This window comes from Pollicipes pollicipes, unplaced genomic scaffold (assembly GCF_011947565.3).
Source record: "Pollicipes pollicipes isolate AB1234 unplaced genomic scaffold, Ppol_2.1 Scaffold_4002;HRSCAF=4701_pilon_pilon_pilon, whole genome shotgun sequence".
Classification (NCBI taxonomy): Eukaryota; Metazoa; Arthropoda; class Thecostraca; order Pollicipedomorpha; family Pollicipedidae; genus Pollicipes; species Pollicipes pollicipes.
Window position 1 is genome coordinate 8247010 of NW_023596420.1, and position 24297 is coordinate 8271306.

A 24297-nucleotide genomic window follows, 5' to 3' on the forward strand; every position below is an offset into this window, starting at 1 on the left:
CGTGTGCTGAGAACGCCTCTCTCTCTCACTCGCCAACCAATCTTGTCACTGATTCGGAAACTCAGTTGTCAATCCTCCTGGTGAACATGCCCCCGACAGCGCTATCAGGACTAGCAACGCTGCAGCAGCGCGTCGCACAAACATTTACCATGGAGAATAGAAAGCAGTATCACCAGGATCACCCGCAACTAAACACAGCCTGACGGACTTATTAACTGATTAATATGAGCGGATTTGCAGCACAAGATCTGCGCAGTTCGAATCGCTTTCTGCGGCTTGTTTCCTGCGGCAAGTCACCTTGCGACGGGTCAAGAAAGAAAGCAACCGTTGCTGACATACATGTATTGTCAATCTCCACAACACGGCACAGGATAATGAACATTACGCACCACAGGAAATAACACGAGGCGACGATAAGCACAAGGTCCAGGAGAGCCCGCGGCCGGCCCCGCAGAGCACCCTCACAATGAATGTTTCTCGATGGCACCTGCGCTGGTGCAGGAGGCGCACATCACACAGCTGGCTCCGGCCAGCGGGCTAACGAAACTAGGGTCGGGGTCCCGAACCCAGGACCCTTAAGGGTCGTTTTCAAGTCCCGGCTCGGGTTTTTCCTGTGAAATACGCACAGCCCGTCCGCGCACGGACAGAGCCAGCGGCGCTGCTGCGACTGGAGGCTTGGGGGCCGAGGTAAGGTGATAAGTTCTGTGTTATTAAATTAATGTCGTAATACCTGAAATAAAGTTTATACCGCAACACTGCTAAGAATCTGCCGAAACGAAGAACATCAATGTCATCTGGAATCCAAATCGCACGTGCATGAGTGATAAGTATGTGTGACTGCACTAGACACGTTACGTAACTCAATAACGTGTGTATAGTCAAAGTTAGAGGTATAACGTGTGTAAAGTCAAAGTCAATAACGTGTGTAAAGTCAAAGTCAATAACGTGTGTAAAGTCAAAGTCAATAACGTGTGTAAAGTCAAAGTCAATAACGTGTGTAAAGTCAAAGTAAGTAGAGTTGATAGGCAGAGGTGAAGGAGCGTTTGCAGAATGATTGTGAGTCGACGTGTACAATAACCCTGAACGCGATACACCGAGACCACGTATGACAGCGCCGCCTGCCCGGCAAAAACGTAAGCTCCAGCTACACGCAGAGGGCACTGCCGTCAGCCGCATGTCAGCCGACTCCACGGGCCGCCGACAGACCCGGTCCAGCGGTGCTACCATGCGGGGCGCGCGGCGAATCGTGATGGTCCTGAGATGACCCAAGTCGATCGTCTGTCTTTGTGGCGCAGTCTGAACGAGGCAAGAGGAACCTAACGGGGAGAATGCCTGACTGCCATCCCACCTCCCCATCCATCGTCATGGAGAGTCTCCACTGGACTAGATACATCAGCTTCCCGGGTGATATATGGAAGAATACGAAGCATGATCTGGCAAACATCCATCATACCAGAGATCGGCCGCTATGGACAAGTCTAGAACACTACGATAAATACAACGTCTTAAACATTACGCCCGCCACGGATTGCTACCCCCATCTACAGCAGAGCGCGGCAGGCGGCGGGTACTATGAGAGTTGAAAACTAATGTCGCACCTTCCCCGGGGAATGCCAGTACAGCCAAGGCATGTCTCCACAACAGTGATGGACCCCGCCACAACTGTTTCCACTCGCTTCGTCATGCACGGCACTAAAATACTTGCGATCACATGAAGCCCGTCCGCTTTCACACGCTCCCACCCCCAAGCTCGTCGGCAGCCGTCCAATGTCATGCCCATCTACCCTGAACCTACGTCGCCTGCTGCAAGCCGGCGAGGCCCCCCGCCACCAGAAGATCACAGTATGACGAGTGGCCGGACGTCCATGTGTGCTGTGACGAACTGAACACAGAACCCAGCCAAAACGCGCTGGGCCGCGGTCTCGCACTAGGACAGATGCGGCGAAAGAGCCCGGACATGCGGAAGACTGTCCAGGAAAGCACGCTTCATCAGGTCATTCACTTTAAACGCAGCGCGCTGGTGTGGACGAGTTGCTAGCTGACTGACGCAGCCAAAACACTGCACTGCTAAGGACGCTGAACGGAAAGTGTGCCTTTCTGCTCCACTCGGCAATGGAGAGACTCTAATGGAGATAGAGAGACAGAAATGGAGAACTCTAGTTACCTGAGCGAGGCAAACGGGGTCCTTCCTCACTTACATGCCGTCCAGGGGAACATTTGTCCCCCGCGTCCGTACGTACGTCCCCCGCGGGTACACACTGCCCTGGATTTCAGAGAACTGCAGAGGCGTGGGAGAGCCCGCGGTCTGCCATCTGCTGGGCATGAAGAGTCGCAGTTCGTTCGCCCCACAGCTCACGCCAGCCGAGGCAGCGTTAGCCACATCCAGCGATTGCACATCCCATCTGACAAGCCTTGAGAGCCGGGAGCTGACCTCAGCCCTGCCAGAGATTCCGTCTGACATCGGCCGCGCTCCGGTGGTACAGCTCCGGCGCAGCTCCAGCTCAGCACCGGGCAGCTCCCGCGCTAGTGCCGATGCCAGCACCGGTCGCGCTTCGGTGGCGTAACTCCAGCGCAGCTCCCGTCCAGCACCGTCTAGCTCCAGCGCCGTCTCCGGTCGGTTACGCCGTGTCCTCAACAGCCGTGCACGACTGGCCCTCGCGGCGCCGCCGCGAGATGGCGCGCATCTCACGCCGCAGCACCCAGCCCAGCGACTGGAACGGCCGGCGGCGTCAACGGCGGCACACCACACTCATGAGCGGTACGCGAAGACGCCCGCGGCTGCCTACGATATGTACAATGCAGTGCCGCTGTAATCGGCACACAGTGCAGGACTGTGAAGCAAACAGAAAACACAGACAATGCAGGTAGCGGCCGCACTCGCGCTGACGTAGAATTGGACGGCTGCTCATGGACAAAATAAAGCCAGGCCGCCCAGAAGTGGGTTCAATTCAAGAGCAAGGAAGAGTGACTCCATGCCAGCAACCCCCACACCATACAGGTTACACAGCCCTCCAGGAAATGGCCGTGGGATGCATTAACAGAAGCCTGAACCGTCGACCCGCAGGCCAGATGGCTGCAGTCAGCTGGCTGACCAGCTGAACACGGGGAGAAGGCGCGGGCAGGACACTGACCACGACAGCTATGGCGTCCGAGCACATGAGGATGACGAAGACGCCGGTCCAGTTGTCACCGCTGGAGGCGGCGCCGGCCAGCAGCGGACCGAGCGCGGCGCCCACCGAGCCCGTGCCTGTGGCGGGGTAGCGCTCATAGACCGCTGCGAGGCGGACACCCCCGGATCGGGTACTCGGGGGCTTGGCCAGGAGACCGCCACGCGGAGAAGGGCGCTCGGAGACCGCCACTGAGGGTATCTCACGAGACCAGAATCGTACATCGCCGATCGCACGCCACTTCAGTCGTGTCACTAGATCACCACTTGAAACAAGCTATTCCGTTAAGGTCATTACGAGGCCATTCAATTGATACAGGAATACCGCTCAGGAAGTCACCCGCAGACAGTGAGTTGGAAGTCACACGACCGAAACAGAGGTTACAGAGCATCACAACAGCTCCACAACCTACCTAACACCCTCGCACGACGTACACAGCTTGAACACCAGAGCACGGCTCCTCCGTTGGCGGCACATCTCCGCCGTCACCGGCGGCCGTAACGTGACGTGACGGTGACATACCGTCGATGATGGATGTGACGGTGGCCAGAGCCTTGGCGTTGCCGCGCAGCGAGGTGCCCAGGTCGGCCGACACGGCCGTGGTGATGAGCGCGTACGGCCCGTTCACCAGCAGGCCCACCACCACCAGCAGCAGCATGTTCAGCATGTGGCTGTACGTGGCCACCGCCTGGTACACGAACATCTGGCAGGGGCGGTGGCTCGGTCACTGCAGGAGTCAGGCAGCGAGCGCAAGGGCACATCACGGCGAGGGCGGCGAGTCCAGCGTCGTCCCCGTGCATCCCCTCCATGCACACGCCCAGCGCACAAACATGCGGCGAGCGCCGGAGGTTCCAAAAGAGCAGATGGCGCGCTAGCCGCCCTCTAGTAAACGAACACGAATGTATGAACGGGTACATGACCACGAACATGCCTGACACACGCGGGGACCCAGTTACACCAGAGCGTGAACCACCCACCGCCCAATGTACCAATATCTGATAACGGTCGTATTACACGGTAGTTCCACAAGAGCAGATGGCGCTCTGCCTGATACTGGTCACTGCCTGATATCCGGCCTGTCCTACATAAAGTCCTGATTATCCCCACGAATATCATCACGTAGCATCCCCATTTCGTACCTAACCTTTCATGAACCGATGAGGGAGTGCAAAGGAATCAGCCCAGGAAACGTTCCTCCGGTGGCAGATGTGACGGTGGGAGGTGTGCTTTAGGAATACATGAAGCTGGAATGTCCGGCCAACTGGTCTGACTATTCGCATCATTTGATCACCGGTTTGCGAGAGGTTTGGCTACAAAATCTGGAGAAAGTAGAGCCGCCTTCTCATCGAAGCCAAGCCAGCTTGGCCTCAGGGCCGCCCGTCGACCCAATGGACGCGACCACGAGACGAGACCGATGCGGCACCACCACCCCCGCCCCCCCCCCCCCCCCCTCCCTCCCTCCCGAACGTGCACAGATGTTGCCACCGGTGGCGGCGTCACCGGTGGCGTGGGTCACAGTCACACGCAGCAAGGGGTCGGGCGACCGTGACCGGCGGCCGGGCCGACGGCAGCACCGGGTCCGGCATCTGTTACCATGGGGATGGCGATGATGAGCAGGCAGACGCAGACTATGCCAGGCGCGCCCGTCCAGTCGTTGGCCAGGCCGGCCAGGATGCCGCCCACGATGCCGCCCATGTCGAACAGGGTCGACAGGTTGGCGCTCTGACTCGGGCTGTACTTGGCTGCGGGGTGGAGGACAGTACCGAGCGTGACCGGCTGGCGCGGAGGAGCACGCGAGCCCAGCGGCAGGCGACAGGAGTAAAGCACTACAGGAAATTCGACGTACCCTACTCCTCCGCACGAAATTCATCACGCGAGCCCAGCTGAAACTTGCCTATCGCAGACAACGGGCGTTGATTCGTCCTCGTTAGCTATACAAGGCCAAAAAAGACCGGTACAGAACAGACAGGCCACACCGAAGTGGCGTCCGCCCGACCAGTTCAGCTCGTCGATTAAAGGCAACACAGGCAGTCATTCAGTTTCGTGTTTTCTTGCGTTTCAAAAGCTGGCCGTAATGATACCTCCGATTCCTGGGCGGTAGTGGGACAGCCTGCGCACTTACACCACACACACACACACACACACGGCCATGAGACTGATAGTCGGTGGCACGGCGTCAATGACGCTGAGGACCTCTCAAGGGTGCCCCCCCCCCCTCTCTGACCTTACCTGCCGAGTGTAGGTAGCGCGGCAGCCAGTAGAGGAAGGTGTAGCTAACCAGCTTGGCGAAGAACAGACATATGGCGAATGGCAGCACACCCTGTCAACACGGCTTCCGGTCAGACAGAGTGAGGCCGGGTCACGCTAGGTCACGCTGAGTTGCGCTGTGTCACGCTAGGTCATGCCGTGTCATGCTAGGTCACGCTAGGTCACGCTGGGTCACGCTGAGTTGTGCTGGGTCACACCGGGTCATGCTGTGTCACGACAGGTCACGCTGGGTCACGCTAGGTCATGCTAGAGCGGGCTGAGACAGGCTGAAAATGAAGATGTGGTGGGAAGGGGTTGTCCGCATAAGACTGGACCACGGCAGCTTTAACTGGATTACACCGGATTGGATCTGGCTACAACCGGTCGTGGTCTGCTTGGGTGCACCCTCCATGTACTGCGCGGGCGCTCTTAACGCATCCGCGGGTGAAAAGTGATGATCATGCCATGCCTACTATCTAGTTTGTCTCAGATAACATACCTGAAAAGTATGGCCTGTCCCAAGCCTCATGGAATTCGATCTCACCTCGGATACGTTGGATGAAGTGAAGTGTGCAGCTGAGCATTGCTATTTAAGTCAAGAAACTCTAGGTAAACTTACGCTGCTCATAATAGCAAAATAAGTGTGCACAAAGCTACAAAGATACATTTTGTGAGCGCCGCTGTCCCAGCATGTTTGGCTAGACTTCTCAGCATAGGACGTCGCGCCGAGAACCGTGTCTGAGCGTGACGCTGTTCTCGTCACGCGTCCTTCACGTGACGCTGTTCTCGTCACGCGTGCCTGGCGTGACGCCGCTGACGGGACATCGTCCCTGAGCGAGGACGCACCGGGATCCTGAGTGCCCTGAAGAAGCTGATAGCGGCCTCCGCCTGGGCCGTCGGCGGGTCATCCGGCTGCTTGGCGGCGCCCTCGCCCAGCCGCGAGGAGACGTCCGTCTCGGAGCCGCTCTCCTCTGACGGCGAGCCCTGGGGCAGTTCACACACGGGTCAGGTCACACACGAGTCAGGTCACATGAGGGCCAGGTCATGCAGGTCAGGTCACACAGGGTAAGTCGCACACGGGTCGGGTCACGCACGGGTCAGGTCACACACGGCTCAGGTCACATGAGGGCCAGGTCACGCAAGTCAGGTCACACAGGGTCAGGTCACGCACGGGCCAGGTCTCATGCGGCTCAGGTCACACACGGGTCAGGTCACACAAGGGTCAGGTCATATATGGGGGTCAGGTCGCACATGGGGGCCAGGTCACATGAGGGCCATGTCACGCACAGGTCAGGTGACACACGGATCAGGTTAGGCGAGGTCAGGTCACATGGCCCCGGTCAGGCATGGATCGGGTCGCGACTTGCATGCGCGTATGTTCGGAGTTTATTGCGTTTTGCGTAGGTTTACGGGGCCCAAAACGACTAACCAAAGCATATAGATTGTTTCCGTACCCGCGTGTTTGGAGCACATATAGCAGCATGCATGTTGAAACGTCGGGAAATAATACAATATCATAAGCTGGTCCTACTCAGTCAACGTGTCAGCGAAAGAGTGGCAACACCACCGCTGAACATGTCAGTGCCTTCACTGACATGCCGGGCCTGTCAGCTCAGCTGAGCACCTCAGAGACAGCCCACAGCGATCAGACAAGAATAGCAGTAACAGTCACAGCCATTCGCACGAGCACTCTGAGCAGTAAACTGTGAGACCAAATCCTCCACTCCTAATGTGGGGTGGCGGTAGTGTAGTGGTTAATGCATCTGCGTTAACCAATGCGCGTCTGGAAAACCAGAGGCAAGGGGTTCGATTCCCCGCGGTGCCCACCCTTCTTGCCAGGGTGAGAGGCAGGTGACGCCATATAGCCTCAGCAGCTGAGTGTGTCGTAAAGCCCCAATGACATGACACCCACTCCTAATGCTTCGCTTGACTGTCAGCAGCCAGGCCCCGCACACTCACCTGAAAACGCTCCGCCGTCGGCAGCCCCGCCCCTCACACTCACCTGGCCACGCTCCCCCGTCGGCAGCCCCGCCCCTCACACTCACCTGGCCACGCTCCCCCGTCGGCAGCCCCGCCCCTCACACTCACCTGGTCAATCAGCTCTGCCAGTTCGTCGGCCGATGCGGAGGCAGCCACGGCCCCCACGTGCCGGCACTCGGTGCTGCCGTAGGCCTGCAGCAGCCGAGCGGGCAGCGCGACCAGGCGTCAGCGGTGGATCACACGGCCCACCACACATCGGCAGAGGGACGCACGTCCATCGGACGTCAACAAAGAGACACGTGGCCATCTGACGTCAACAGATGGTCTACGATCCATCGCATGTTTACAGATGGTCACAGGGTCCATCACACGTCAACAGAGGGCCACAGGACCCATCGTACGTCAACAGAGGAACACACTGTCCGTCGGATGTCAGCAGAGGGACACACTATCGATTGGAAGTCAGCATAGAAACACACTCTCTATCGGAAGTCAGCAGAGGGATCCACGACTCCATTCGACGTGAAAAGCGGAACATAAGCAACCTGACATACATGGCAAGACGCAGTTCCTACAGGCTTCCTTATCGGGTCACGATGCATATTGGACGTTAGAAGAGGAACAGACAGGCCAGGCATGGGGGTAAAACCAGGTGTCTGGCTTCGAAACCGAATATGCAGCGCAAGCCAATGAAATGAAACCGAATTTGAAGCCAAAGCCAGTGGTTTTGAAGTTTAAAACTACGATGCCGAGGCCAAAGCAAATGGACTCGTATTTGAAAGACGTGAACCCTGTCGGAAGTCGGTGGTCTTAACGTTTCTACTCGCGAAGCCGAAGCCGAGTCAACGGTTTTGAATTTTGGAAACGCGACGCCAAAGCTGAGCCCATGCATTTCAGTAACCAGACCGAAGCCGAAGGCAAGTCTACTGATCAACAATGTCTTGAGAAACCGAAGCTATTTTTGTGTCTCCGAAAACTGTGTGGGCTTACACAACAGCATCAGGGTTTTGCGGAGCGATTGAAACGAGGCATCAACACTTGGAATGAAAAATTCCGGACACCGTCCTAGTCTTATGTTTTAGTGCGTGCACAACGTTCTGGACAGATAGTACTTCGCCGTTGTCAGGCGTTAGTTGGTCCCAAGGATGGCAGGCTGTTTTCTGGCGTTCACCCACGCATGCGACCCATCCCAGAAAACTTGTGCCGCATATTGGAGCAGAAGTCGTAACTGCAGTGAAAAAGATTCTCTTGACAGAGCCGAGGTCAGAAATTCAACATCGCATGCAGGCGAAGGCGGGCCAAGACTCAAAACCTGCTCTGAGCCGAAGCGGAAGCCGAAGCCGGCTGTCAAAAACGACGCAGAGCCGAAGTTGAAGCCCAGGTCAATATTTAAAATGCTCCGAAAACGATCCACAAACCGAAGCCAGCTGAGAAAAAATGTCCCAAAGACAAAATCAAAGCCAGAGCCATTGAAGGAAAGCCACGGGTTCGCAAAGCCCGAGCTGAGGCCAGTTTTGCTCCCCAGATACAGGCAGACAAGCGGCTGGAGCCCCGAAAGAGGCTAGGATCTAGTAAACATGGAACCATATGGGGTCCGAGATCCACCCTTGGGATCCCGGCACGTGTCTGAATACAGGTCGCCTGGCATCGTCAGCACGGCATGCAACGGCTTCCTCTCGTTACAACTGTCAGCACGGCATATCACGGCCTCTTCTCGTTCCATGGGACGCACGGTACATTGCGCCTCAGAATTGCGCCTCAGCACGGTACATTGCGCCTCAGTATCCGCCACTTCATCAGGCGTCAGCGGAGGGCCCAGCAGTCAAGCCGACATGAGACGGAATGGACGGCGCTCATCAGGCCTATCGCTGCTGCGGCAGCCGGCAGCCGCCGCGCTGTGCGCACTGCTCTTAGTCGCACGCCGACAAACGTGACCGGACAGGACGGCGGGGGGAGGGGGCAGACATCATATACTTGCCACACCACACGCTGTTGCAAGTACCGCACTTAAGGGTACATCTGTGTAACTTTCTCATAGGTATATATATACATATACATTGTGTGTGTGTGCGTGTAAGGTGATCGTAACGTTCATTACGCACTGAAGATTAGCAAAATAGCAAAGGAACGATGCGCAGATTGAAAACATGAAGCAATTCACAGGCAAGACAAAATTAGGGTGAAAATTTCAGCACGAATGACGACACTAGCTATTCTCACGAACGAACTGCTGTCCTCATTCCTCGAATGATTTCTGGCAAATAAGTACACATGAAAAACTCCAATAAACAAGGGGCACATGCTAGCTTTGTCAAGTCAAAGGACCCTACGCGTTGATAGCCAAACCAGATATGCGACCCAAAGACGCCGGGCATAGCAGCAGACCGGGCGACGAGAACTGGGTCAGCCTAGAAACATAGGCCAGACGCACGCCAGAGCCTCGAGGCATTTCCGATCGTTCTATATGCAGCAGCGCGCTGGGTATTTAACGCAAGGCCATCGGCGGCACAACAGCGCCCTGACGGTACGAATATCATATATATATATATATATATATATATATATATATATATATATATATATGTTATCCATCGAACTCCACTTGTGAACTACCGTGTGCTCCCAACCAACAACCGCCGCGAGAGCACAGCTGCGGGCTCTGCAAGCGGTGCTCCCCTCGGGTGCCGTGCTCCGCGCGCGGTGCATCCAGCACCGTGCCAGCGGCGCCAGCTCGACCGGCCAGCCGCCGGCGGCAGCGATGGACCACCAGCGCGCCACACGTCACGAGAGGTCGAGGCACTCACCGACAGCTGGCTCATCCACCCACGCCGGCGAGGCCGGCCACTCAGCGACAGCGGCTACCCCTCCCGACAGCTGGTCCCCTCCCCCTGGGGCGGCTTATCTCTCTCCGCCTGGTCCGAGCTATTTCCGCTACTCCGCCGTTCGCGACAAGCTCCATACGCCGGGCGGCTGCGCCGCCGGCCCAGTGCCCCCCCCCCCCCCTCCCCCCACGACCCGCTGTGGTGGGCAGCGGCCAGAGCGGCACAGCGACGGCCGGCCAATCGCCCGCAGTGGATGGCAAGCGTGGGCGCTGTACGGGCCGGTGAGGGGCCACCGTGGTACCCAGAGAAACAAATGATAACCGATGCGCGGAGGGCTTCTGGAAAATGTGGACAAAACCAGGTCGCGTTGAAAGCAAGCTCGCATGCAGAAGAAACATGAGAATAGTGCTTTCGGACCGGAATTCTACGGCCGAACTCACAGCCTTGCATCTGATTTGATATCTAGCTGGAATGCATTGCGACGAATGATTACGCGCGATAGTTGCACAAGACGCGACCACAAAAGAAACAGTTCGGTCAAAAGATAAATAGAATTTAAGGTTAGTCGCCTTGGGCAGATATTCGTCTAGCGTGACGTGTCTCGACGTCTTAAGCCATGGAAGGTTAGTCGCCTTGGGCAGATATTCGTCTAGCGTGACGTGTCTCGACGTCTTAAGCCATGGAAGGTTAGTCGCCTAGGGCAGATATTCGTCTAGCGTGACGTGTCTCGACGTCTTAAGCCAGGGAAGCGTCGTGCAGCAATCCGCTCATGCTGCGTACACAAATGATCCTTGTGACGTCAGAAACGTACACTGACCACATATGGTAGATTTTACATTAGCGGCACGTGTACGCGGATCCTGCCATACACAATACGTTGGTCACATGCCGGCAATGTTACCAAAACGCGACAAAAAGAAACAAGTACTGCCCTGTCTGAAATCACCTTGTGTCTGAAACAAAACGTTCCCGTTCGGTTTCGAGCCTTTTGACCGAACATTTTGCGGGGATGGCTTTGGGTTCAAAGCGCCTGCCAAGCATAGCTTCTTGCGAAGATCCCCGTCATTGGAACAACGTCAGTGCAACAAATTAACGTGGTTTCAATGAACAACGGGTTGCCGCGGCGGCCGTCCCGTGCCAACCTAGCTTTCCTACCCAACTGTCATTTGACCGTCATAGACAAGTCCACCACCCGCGGTTTTTGGGATGCGCGCCCACGTATCCGCCTCATGCAAGGGCGAATGAGCGTTCCCACTCTCTGCCGCCGACGTGACCACAATTACTCGGCATCCAAAAGCCCTAGGGGTACTAACAAAGACCCGGTGTGTGAGTTGATAATGCAGGCGGATGTTCAGACCCCCCAGCGACACAGTCATGACTGCAGGAGATCAACGAGCCGTTCATACAGGACACACAGCGCTAACAATGACGCAGACCACGAGACCGACTGCATGGGTCCGGTTGCACACGACGGCAGCAGCGTCCCTGTCGTGCCAACGGCGCCACGCCACAAGTGTGCGCGGCAGCCGCAGCCGCGGCCTGCGTCACGCTCGGCGGTGCGCCGTGCAGTCTGTGTGGAGCGGGGGAGGGGGGGAGGGGGCAGCTGAAGCCCGCGAGCGCCGCGTGACGCCCGGGGTAAGCATCGCCCGGGCCGCGACAGAGGCCGGCTGTGTATGTCCGGCCGGGACCAGGCAAACGCGGGAACCTTCGCGGCTGCTGCTGCGGCTCAGGTGGACCCGGCCTCCGTCTCGCCACACCAAGCACCGTAGCAGGTGGCAGGAGTCAGCGACCAAACGTGATTGAAGGGGGTACGAAGGAAAAACAGGAGCGTGACAATGCACGGTTCAGGGCCGCAGATAAAACCGCCAGAGCTTAACATGTTCCTTAAGTGGCAGGTCTACCAAAAATGTTCCGCTCGCTTGCTTTTCTACAATAGGCGGAGGACTCTGACTCCAAAAAGCAGTTTTCAAGCCCCAGAAAATACAGCAGAATCGCGACATTTTCACTCGTGCGCCTTATCTTTGGTCGTACTACTGTCGACTAGGCTGCTGTCAAACGCATGTACGACTGGGAGACACGCACCTCCCATTGGGGCCACGTTTAGGCCATAGCTTTGCATGATTATGAGGGCATAAAACAACAACAGATATCAAACAGAAAGATATAAAATGCATAAGAACATTGTTTATCCTCACATGCAGCTCACACAGCAAAACGCCCAAACGCCCTCCTCCAGCCGGATAAAAAAACCGTGCGTCTGGCATGTCCTTAACTTACAACCAGTGCATCAATCTGTGAGTGGAGCTTGGCTTCCCGCCTGTGTGTTCGGCGGCGTCAACACCGAGAGAGTTCAGCGCGTGACACCCATCGTAAACCATAACTTCACCCCCTCCCCCCCCCCCGGACTGTTGACTTGTATTCACAGGGAGCGGCGCGGGTCACAGGACCTCACTGCCACGCGAGAGCTTGTAAGTCTGTCTCCCGTGACCCGGGCAGCCTCAAACATAGGCGCCGAGTGAGGAAGCATCCCGCCACCATGCGCGCGGGCGACGACAGGCACGGCACGGGGATAACGTTGGAGGATAGTGTGTTGCGGAGGCGGACCGGAAACAGCGCTGGGTAGGTCACACAGACAGCGGCAAGAGATCAATCATCCGATACTGCAACGACGCAAGCATTCTGGAGCGGGCCCTGACCGTGCGGCATTCCATGGGACACGCGTGCAAAGCACTGCCCAGGGTGGTGCAGTCCGCATCCCCACGCGGTCATGACATGCGAGCCGCGGACATTTTTGGCCAGTCGCGCGGCGCGTGTAACTGCCAAGGCCATCAGCGGAGCGACATATCGCGTCATTCGGCGGGGGGCAGCCGAAACACAACGGTGGCGGTTCCCGGTTCGCGTCCTGGCGGTTACAGTCCTGCATGCAGCTGTAGAATCGCGGTGTCCCTGTTACACGACCAGGCGGGGCGGGTGAGGCGTGCGGCGTGCGAGCTGGGCGGTGAGCTGAGGGCGGTGAGCGGTGGGCAGTAGGCGGTGAGCGGCGGGCGGTGAGCGTGCGACGCGGGGCCACTCACGGCGGCGGCCGCGGCGTCCACGCTGGTGAGCGCCTTGCACTCGTCGGCGCTGTCGTCGCTGCCGGCCGGGGCCTCAGCCGAGTCTAGCAGCGGCTCCTGGCGGCAGTACGGCTGGCTACCAGCGGCGGCCGGCGCCGCCCGACACGCCGCTCACGGCCGGACAGCGGCCGTACTTACCGGCGGCCGGCGCGGCACACGCGCCGAGCACTGGCTCACACGGCATCACGACGTCCCGCAGCGCCTAGTATAGCACGAGCGACTGACGGGGGAACGTTAGCTTGACGCCCGCGCCGACACATACAGGTCAACACGGTGGAGGCGTGGAGAAAGCGGCTCTGGCGCAGCGAGGTGACGGGCGGTGAGTACGGCGCAGAGGGGAGGGTATGAGATGGAGACCGCGCAACTCTCGCAGTGCAGTGTAAGCAGCCGAATAGAACGCCACCGAGTGTTTCAAGTGACTGAACACGCTGGCCCTGCCACTGCACCGGTCACCTTCAAGAAGCATGCACCTTCACCACAAATCGCTTTTAGTTTGTTACCCAGCATCGCCAACGGAAATTGTATGCCGCTGGCACAAATTACTGTTCACATGGGTGTAGGCCGTTCATACGCAACATGCAACCAAACACGCGTACAGAAAAATCGTTTCTTTCGCCCGTTTTTTAAACCTGATGTCGCCAGTAAAATGTCACCTCCCGAATTACCTCATATGAGTTCGTGCGCGTACACAGAAAATCTGCTGGAATTTGTGATGATTACTCCATGTTGATAATCTATGGACGCTGACGAGAGCATTTCCACGAATTCCGAGCGCCTTTGCACAACTGTCCCGTTCGCGCTCCGCAACGGCAGCGTAGGATGGCAACCGTAGCAAGCGGACAGTACCTCCAGGATCACCATGGCAACCGGGCCGTGTCGGGGACGCACTCCTGCTGCGGTTAGAAGGCATCACGGCTGCTCCGGCCAGGCAGGAGGGCGGTGGCCTGGACATAGGGGACACGGGCCGCGGGCTCACCTGCTCCGGAGGGTCACAGCCGGCCTCGCTGGGGTAGGGCGTGAGGAAGAAGAAGTCGATCACGCCCACTAGCGCCAGGAAGGCACCTGAGGACAGAGGACGCGCGATGCAAGATCTGCACGAAGCACATGCTCCACATCAAACGGCGCCCGACGGAGCCTGCAGAGAGCACTCGAGGGCAGCGGCCGATAAGCCATGCAAGATCTGTGTCGTGTCCATTCATCGCCGCAGCACTCAACCAGGCATTTCGCAACACCCTAGCACCGTAGACGAGCGTGTGGTACGAGTACAGAAAGCAGGCTGTACGATACAGCGGTGTGGGACAGCAGTAATAGCTCGGCACGGACACCACAGTTGCTACGCCTTAAACAGGACTCTGCACTGTTACCGTCATAGAGCATCCACCCTGATCCCCAAGCCCCGACACATCGACAAACGGGCCCATCCATCCTCATGACCTCCTGCAGCCGGAGCATCGGCCCCGCGGGAGTCGAAAACATCACCGAATTCCGTCGCGATCAGCCGTGTCAAGTCAGCAGGCCCCAGCCATCTACGCCGAGGCGGTGTCATCGGCCGGACCCGACGACTGAGCCAAATGGAAGCCTGCTCCGGGCATGACGCTGACGGGCAGCTCGCAAGTTCTACACTGTAGCATTAGCATTCAGTCTCACGTATGTGTGACATCGATACACGTCGCTATCTTGTCGTTTTAGGGCTTTGTTTTCCGGAAAAAGAACCACGAACGAAGAACCGCAAACACTAACGTTCTCCCCCGTTCCGCACCAAATGGCATCAGGCCGTTTATAGCATGGTTTTGCCCGGCCTTCCGCCAACAGGAGCGCCCTCGTGTGTGGCATTGCGTCCGCCGGGACATAAGAGACGCATGCCACCCGCTGCGGCCCCGGCGGGGTGACAGAGACCTGGACACGGCGCGGCCACACCCGGGGCGCCTGGCGGCCGTGACCCGGCCTTGCCCCCGATCCAGATACGTTCCCTTGTAAACAGTGGTGACAAGGGCGACGCAATACTCGTGGCTGCCACGTATCATAAGTGACGTGCGACTGGAACTCGCAGCATTCCGTCCCGTTGTTCCTTGGCATCTTGTGGAAGGTTAACATTCGTGTTCAGGCTGGGTCGCGAGGAATCTTGTGCTTCGTCAGAGACGGCCCATTCTAACCGAATGCATGCTAAATACGCCGGAGTGGATCAATAGACGCCCCACTTCAGTGTGCGTGGCGCTCCTGATGCGACCCTTTCTTCCGCCGGTGGTTTGGCCCAATTCCAAACAATACCGATGGCGCCAACTGCGGTCCGTCCTGAGGGTTCACCCTCGGGGGAGAGGGGGGGGGGGGGTGCAGAGACTTACCAGGCACGATGAAAGAGAGGCCCCACAAGTTGTCTACGAAGGCGGAGGCCATCAGCGAGCCCAGGATGTTGCCCACGGAAGTGTGCGAGTTCCAGATGCCGAAGATCAGGCCTGCCGGTTCGAGCAGGCGTTACAAAGGCGCGGCGGGCGGCTAGGGCTCGGCCCCGGCCCGCGACGGCGGCCTGGGCCCGGGTCCGGCCCCGGGCCGCGGCGGCGGCTAGGGCCCGGGCCAGGCTCGCGGCGGCGGCCTGGGCCTGGGTCCGGCCCCGGCTCGCGGCGGCGGCCTGGGCCCGGGTCCGGTCCGCGGCGGCGGCCTGGGCCCGGGTCCTGCCCGCGACAGCACACGTGATCGCCAACAGTGTGGGGCAACGGGCGCCGGGGCGGCTCCACCCGGGTGTAGACGGCCCACCCGGTGTGGCGGGGTGCCGTCTCCGTGTCAGGAGTGTGTGCGTCTCACCCCGTTTGCCCTTGCCGTTCCAGTTGCCCATGACCGTCACAACGCCGGGCCAGCCGCTGGCCTGGAAGGCGCCGCAGGCTATCTGCGGAACACAGCAGGGCGACACGAGGTCACGGGATGGGGCGGGCGGCTGCGGGGGTGGGACGGGCGGAGGGACAGCCGCTGCAGAAGTCATTTACTCGCACCCCAATCACTCAGGCGATGCTCGCTGCAAGGGTCTGAGCAAAGTCGACATATAACAGACTGCCCTGTAGCCCGCAGAGAGCGTGAGTCATATACAGTTCTCCAGAGATTTGACGGAATCATCCCAATACACACTCCCCACCCCGACCCCCGCCACCCAGACCGCCGCGCCACCGCGACCCCTCCCCCACCCCACCCCACCCCGACGCACCCCCTTCCCCCCACCCCGACCCCCCGCGCCTAACGTAATGCGTGTTTGGTGGGCAAACTTACCAGCAGGGTGCAGGGCAAGAAAGAGATCAAGTTCGCCGCAAATGGTGTACTAAGATGGCAGTTCGACAGTACACAAACTGCTGACCCTATCACGAGCATCGATTGAAGAAATTATTGCCAGTGTGTCCAAAGAGCGAGGCAAACATACGATGTGCTCACTGGCAGCTGACGTGTGCCGCAGCACGTTCATAACAGCGTGCGGTAGCCGACAGCCGGGTGTGACAGCGCCGCGGGGGAACGGCGGACGACGGGGAGGTTACAGCGCGGCTCGACTGGGAGGAACGCGGGCAGCTCGACAACACTCCGTTTTACGTGGCTTGTGATCAGGTACATGGTCACAGCAGGCCTATATTCTGAAGATGTGAGCGTGTAAAACTTATCATGCAGACACCGAAAACGTAGTTAAACCAAGGGGACTACTTCCGGAGAAAAAGTTGGATCCAATGCGCTATTTTATCACAAGCCTGAAAAACGTACCAGTCAAAATGCGTGAGGTATTACCTTAATTTTGTCAACAAAATCTGGCATAATCAGAACACACAAACCGCCTCCTAATTGCTTTGTTTAGCAGAACTTTGCCTTGTTTCACCCGTCAGCACCGATCCAAACCCAGACCACCCCGTGCTGTGTCACCACTCGACACACGCCGTGACAGTCACACGTCAGCAACACCCACGTCTTCCGCCACCAAGACAGTAATAAAAACGTCATACGAGTAAACCGCTAAGCAATTCGGAAGCACAAGGTAGCGGCTAACATCAGGCGGCATCGGGACGAGCGCAGGAGCCCGGAGGTCCCGCGACAGCCAGCGTTCTCCCGGCCGCAACACCCGCGTACCTGCACAGCGATGAAGTAGGTCAGCGAGTGGATCTTCCAAAAGTACGCGAGGCCGAAGGCGGCCGTGAAGGAGGCGGAGAACAACATGCCGGCCGTCATGAAGTATCGCAGGTCCATGCGGTCCGCCAGCATGCCACTGTCGCGGGAGGAAGACCGTCGGTGCCGAACGGGCGCGCAGGAAAATATTGCGGCGCAACGCCGACCCCAGCCCGCCGGTGGACGTGTACGTCCTTCATACATACGTTGATAGGGAGCTGCGGCGAACACGGTACGATAAGGCTCTCAGCCCGGGAGCGTTTTATTGGAAATTGTGGCGGCCGTGGTTGGACAGGGCAATCAGCCTACTGAGCTATGTTGGGACGCGAGAAAAATACCTTGCGTATACATGTACATTTAATTCCTTACGAGCGAGCCACGGGGAAGGAATAGGCAATTATCGCAGAGTCTGAACTCCCTGCAATATAACGCAGAAAATGCGAAAACGTTGCTGCAGTACAGTCTGTCGGTCTGTTCAGTTCCGGCCACTCAGTTCTCAGTCAAGTCGAGGTGCCCGCGTAGCGCTGGAATATCCGCTCACACGCGCAAGTCGACCCGGAATTTTCCCGGCGAGATTCTCTTCAATTAACACTATTCTCTTCATTGGTGGTGTCAATCTACGCTTTTGAAGTCTATTCAAACAGGGCACACTCGCACATGCAGTTGGTATCACAGGAAGTCTTCAGTGGAGGCAGAGCTGAACTACCATACGTTTACCAAGAGTGACAGACTCAGACAAAATGAATGGGAACTGGAGAGGTAAGATCTATCGAAACACGTGCCTGTGTTCTTTTTTTAAAAAAATCATCCGTGAGCCAAATGTGTTGAAAACTGCGGCATATTGCCTCATTCATATGGTATCCCTCTTGTTGAAAGGAGTGTTCTGCCCACGCCTCAATAATGCTGCTTCAAGACGTCTCTAATGAGAGGCAAGTATCACGACGACCGACGACGACAAACAATACGACTGGTGTCAGAAGATAGACAAAGAAACAATCCAGTTGTCCGTTGTCTGTTTGGACGAAAGGACACATGCGGATAGTGCTTACCTAAAGAACATCGCCACCGCATAGCTGAATAGGTACGACGAATCCAGGAATCCGAGCAGGGTGTTGGAATCTACACCAACTGCGGGCAAAAGATGGCACGATGGTTATGCAGGAGGTAACAGCTATGCTTCTTGACAGCTCACTGTACGAACACTAATACAAGACGCACGTCTTTTCAGAGAGCGTACTGCAGACACTCCTAGGGGCTTGCTCCAGTTCCAAAATCTACGAAACACTGATTCACTAAAATTTTGTTATGACAGCAAGGAAACTCAAATGGTAAGTACAGTCAACACCTTCGATCAGTCAATTTCGTCAGCAAACCTAACTTTTACTTGAAATCGGCATGCTCGATGCAGACAAGTCTTACCCGCTGCCGCCAAGTTTGAAGGCATATCACTCAACTTCACACGAAGCTAAACATCGCTGTCACGGCCAACGAAGGCCATGTCGCAACCCATGCGTTGTTTGCGACATGAAAACTACCCCGACAAGCTACAGGGCGTTAGACCTATATTCCCATAAGGATCAACACAAAAACGACGTGTGGAATCCTGACGTGAGGCAGCGGGGCTCAGCCCTGAGGCCGACCACCCGTCACACGAATCCTGCACAGTGCGCTGCTCCGCGCCCCAGCCACCAGCGTTACACTCCGCAGCGAGGGGACGGCCGATAGCTGACCCCCGGTCAGATGGAGTGACGCCGCGAGGCGGGCGGATTCGCAGCCCGCCGACGTCTCATGCCGGGAAGCACGACGTGATCGGGGACATATCGACGACGAAATGGGATTTCCTGACTCCGTTCACGTCTTTTCTAACAATTATTTAAAATTCTAGGGAGTGGTTGCTCCGATTCGTCTCTCAAACAAAAAGTTGCACTGCTTGGGTGCGGCGTGGTGGGAATCTGTCTTGAAGTAGTTACCCCGCTGGCCCCTTCCACAAGCTCCACGCCCCCCCCCCCCCCCCCCCCCCCACACACACACACTCCCCCCGCCCACACGACTGCACGTACCGAACGGCTGCCAGTCGCACCAGTGCGGGTCAGCTGTGGCGTTCACCCCCGGCGGCGGAGTGTGGCCGTCGCAGTCCTGGTTCAGCACGTTCTTCACCACCGAGATGGGCTTGCGCGACGCGTGGAACGCCGCGTAGGTGACGAACGTTAGGATAAATATCAGCCATTTGAACCTGGCGGTTGGAAACGAAACGGTAGAAACAGCGACATGGGCAGAAAAAGCTCACGTATTGCGTGACGCTGACGCTGTTGTGAGATGGTTTCGTACATGTATCGACACCTGCATTCAGTTCCTGGCTCAACCCCATCCAAACGTAAAAACCATGTGTGCGTCAGTGTAAAAGCAAGAAAGGCCTACACATTTTGGTACTTCGGCATTATGAGTTGCCACACGCCGGAGTATACTTGTTTCATGTAAACCTGCTACATGTATTCGTTGAAGTGCACAGTTTGTAGGCCTCGGGAGCGTAATGCACGGCAGCGTTAAAAAACAGCTAAAATGTTTATTGCTTAGATGGACGGTGTTCCGTTATCACCTGGCTTATCAAAGATCGATAACCGAACAAACCAACTAATGACGTACGTGCACACGACCCACACGTGCGCGAACACGTGTGCACGCGCGCACGAGTAAAACACACAATGAGAGGTGGCATTCTGGCGTCAAGACCGGTGCCAACAGTGGCTCCGTCGTGGCTACGCGAATGCAAAGGAGGCATCACAGTTTTTAATGCATTTCTGTCCATGCAAAATCGTAGTTGCAGTGTGAAATACACAAAAGTCGGATAATATATCTTCTACGCCTCTGTCCTCCCTAGTGGCGTAGCCCACGGCTCACGCGCTTACTGCGACCTCCTTAATGACAATGTTTTAGCGGCAGTCGGTTTTTAGCGGCAAGACCGCTTAAATTTATCCCCACACATATACGTACGGCCCCTAACACTGTTGTTCCCTTTAGCCTCAAACACCATGTTATATAATGGTGGGCATGATATACCAACACGGCTTTAAAATTGTGGGGTAAGCGAACAACTTGTTTCATTTTGAAATCGCGCGGCAAACTGACCTTCGCTTTGCCAGTGTCGCTAGTAATCGCTGGAATACAAGCGACGCAACCATTTGGGGAACCGAACCCATAAACGCGTTGCGACAGTCAAAGGATGGAACCTTTGCCTTCAAAACTGTATCGCCATGGCACGCGCTCCGAGTTCAACATCATCCACCATTTTTATTTAGTACATATCTTTCCTAAATGTGAGTGTAGTGCAATACATCCTTAAAGGCGTGCTTTTATACGAACGCTGTCAGACAACACGAGTTCGCAGGTGGGCTTGCTGTCAGCGTAACAAACACACAGCTGCAGAGAACATCGGTTCCGCGCAGCTGCACTGATCCAGCCTCCCGCTGACCTCAGAGCCAAGGGAAAGGTCGCAGCGGCTGCGGCTGTGACCGTGGCTTCTCAGACATCAGGCGTCGCCATGGCAGAAGTCGGATGCCAGGTGAAGACACCACTCTCTAGCAGTACACCAGCGCGGTCTGGTCTCATACTGACGGCGGGGACCCCATCGGCGGCCTAATCAGCCGAGCTGACTTATTACAGGTCGTCCAGTTACGGCGTCGAGCAACGAGGCTTTCCCCATCTACTCCACAGAGGGTTCCCGGTGCTGCAAGACCTCAGGCCGCTGCATAAGTAGTATCAACTATATGCTTTGCGAGCGTCCTGTGACTTTGTGAGCATTCTGTGATTTTGTGAGCGTTCCATCCTGTGATGAGTAGCATGCATTACACTTGTGTGGTTGCTGGCGACAACGCGGAAGGGCGAAGTTCAGTTCATGCTTTCAAAAAAAGCTTTCGTGTACAGTGCGATTTTAATGCCTTGTTTGTATCTGCCATGGTTTCCGACAAATGGCGTGACATTTCGGACAATCGCACCATCGCATATTCCACATTCAAAGCACCACCCCCGAAAATGAGCGAGACTGTAGATGCAACGGGGACGGCCTCTCGAACATATATCGCGTCCTTTCATCTGATACCTTGTAATTTTCAGTCCGCTCGGATCAAGTAATGTCAAATTCCATTCAACTATGTCCAGAGGTTCTAAAAAATCCGCATTGTGGAGACTGTCCAATTTTGTACACGATTAACATAATTGCTCTAAAATTAGTTAAACTAGAGCGCTCTTCACTTAACAATGATAACAAATCACCGAAGACGGGGACTATTAATTACGACAATAACAACCACGTATATGTGATCAGTCATGTGCTCCCTCGTATATGTCAAGACGTGCGGGCCGCGGGAGCCTGCACACCTTCGATATCTTTGTCCGGGGTCACCTTCGATTTACGAAAGAATTCCTCTCAGTAGTACCACGGATAAAAAGGTAGTTGCGGGTTACCAGGTTAATATAACATTGAAAGGGTCACTGAACAGACGGCACTCGTCGGTTGTGGGACCGTCTCACTATTTTCAAACGAGCGCTATTAGTACACCATTCTTTATGACATGCTCATCCAAGGAGATGTTACCACGCCTTCGTCTAAAGAGCGACATATGCTTTGACTATGAAGCGTGCCAGACGTTTCATCTGGTATTATACGTGGGCTGTCGCTGCGCGTCGTCATCGGGGACTGCAACGCCTGGTGTTGCCTTGCACGTCGGACCTTCCAGTATTCACAGTATCAACAATCGTAAATACACAACTGTAACAGCTATCCCTATTGGCTATCGCAGACGAATGAGCCTCTGTCTGTATACATTGGGAAATGTTATAGCTGCATGACTGATAACCTACCGAGGCAAGCTAGGCTTGTGCGTGCGTTCGCTGCAATGTATTTTGGATGTTTCGACATTTCGGGCATGCTTCGAACATCGACTTGAGAAACATACCGTTTGGGGTCGTACTACGCGCGTGTTTTAGTGTACGTAGGGCGATGTTTCCAATGTTTAAGATTTGCAAGTAATTAAGGCTCATTTGAATTCCTGGTATCGTTTTTGCTATTCGCTGTTCAATGCAGTCGACCTTCACTGACATAATGGGCCACGCAGGATTCGGAGCACGACACTGGTTGGTGGCGGGCAAATTAAGTAAGGCCATTGCTTCAGCATGTCCAGCCTGCGACACTGGAAGGACACTCAAAAAACGATACAGTACAACACAGCTCGTCTTCACGGCAAGTAGTCATACCAGGAGAGCCAAAGTCAAAGCTTCTTCTGCCATTCCTGGGCAAATTCCAGAAGTTTGTGGAAGTTTATATGAAAATGATGCAAATTAATTAAGGATACAAACTGTCTCCTTACCTTTGTGACTTGCATTGGAAGTAGGGCAATGAGTACACCTGACTCAATCACACCCTAAAATATCAGGACTATTGGGCAAGTGGTTGCAACTTACCCTGGGGCCATACTTTTTTATTTCAGAACCAGCTGTAAGCATTCCAAGTATCATCAAGCATGAAGTTCTTGGTTTTAGCCAGTTATACTAAGTAACTTGGTAAGATTAGAACCAGTTATATCTGCTCGCAACAAAATAGCCTTCATGAATGGATACATGTTATTTGTTCAAACCACTCAGGAGAGAGGCTATAACCATGTACTTAGTGCATTTAAATCACCACCCCTGCAGCCCAATTTCATCAACAGTCTGTAGATTGTACATATTTATAACTGAGGTATCCTGGCATCCCATGCATGGCTATCATTTGCAAGCATTGATAGGAGCACCCTTGAAAGCACAAGGAAATTTTCTGTCTGGTTGGAGAAATACACCAATGACAGAATGTGCTGCAATGACTGTAGCATCTTCTGAGGTGAATTAGGGCATGCATTCTTTATGGAATCACCTCAAATAGGTAGGTCCAACATGCTCTTTAAGTTCATCTTGGCATTGGGTGCCACACAATCAAGAATATTGACTGTTTTCAACAATTGCACATGATAACATCACATTTTTGTCTTTTTATTGCATTGAGATCCTTCTTTGAATATGGCTTTACTTTTTGCAACAACCTGAAAATGAATACTTGCAATGGATTCACAGAGTATAATGAGCTACACAATTGTCCACTATGGATACTCCTTTCAGCCGGGCTCTCTTCAGTGTTTGCCATAAACCCCTAAAAGTATGCTGTATAAGCATATTTTCTGAAAAGTGAGCCTGCATGTATAATGGAAACTCATCAGCATCTGATAATCCCCCAAACGAGCTACACAGAGATTGCCAGATGACTCAGTTTGGAAGACAAATAAATGTAAGATCATTATAACAAAAATTCTATTTAAAAATCGGGTAATTTTCGACACACCAAGCATGTCACGACTGATACTTAGTGTGTCAAAATGTACGAGAATATCATCATAAGGAACACTGAAACAAGAAAACGTCATAGAAGACGTAATATTGTACCATATGGTAGGATTTGGATGGGGTGAGGCAGTCAAGTTACAATTAAATGGACCGACGCGGCACACGGGCAGTTATTTCGATGCAATAGACAGCTAAGTGATTATCGGCGGGCATGCAAGACCTCAGCCTAGCCAGATATGATCAGCGAGGGGACTCATGGGTCCTACTCACGTGATGTTCCGGGCCTTTGTATTATAGCCGGAACAGCATCCAATTTTATCCAACAGCCATATGCCGCATGGTAGGTTTGACATCACACGAAGATGTCCTGTGCCAAACCCGCGTAGCTCGGAGCTCAGGCACCTCAACCGCTCACGGCACCGCCTCCCACCACCGGGCCGCGCCTCCAACTCGCCGATTTGGTGCAGACGG

The 24297-nt window shown here is 55.4% G+C and overlaps 1 protein-coding gene across 1 annotated transcript; it reads right to left on the reverse strand.

Moving 5' to 3' along the window:
- Positions 1 to 323: 323 nt before the first annotated feature.
- Positions 324 to 24230, reverse strand: LOC119093280 (glucose-6-phosphate exchanger SLC37A2). The gene is made up of 15 exons (XM_037216219.1): positions 24097 to 24230; positions 19518 to 19690; positions 18507 to 18585; positions 17422 to 17557; positions 16129 to 16210; positions 15672 to 15782; positions 14306 to 14391; positions 13291 to 13386; positions 7503 to 7586; positions 6261 to 6398; positions 5397 to 5487; positions 4761 to 4909; positions 3690 to 3870; positions 3132 to 3247; positions 324 to 2711 (listed from the first exon to the last, which is right to left on the reverse strand). The coding sequence occupies exons 1-15, from the start codon at positions 24177 to 24179 to the stop codon at positions 2619 to 2621; spliced, it is 1698 nt and encodes a 565-aa protein (XP_037072114.1). The 5' UTR covers positions 24180 to 24230; the 3' UTR covers positions 324 to 2618.
- Between the last annotated feature and the right edge of the window lie 67 nt (positions 24231 to 24297).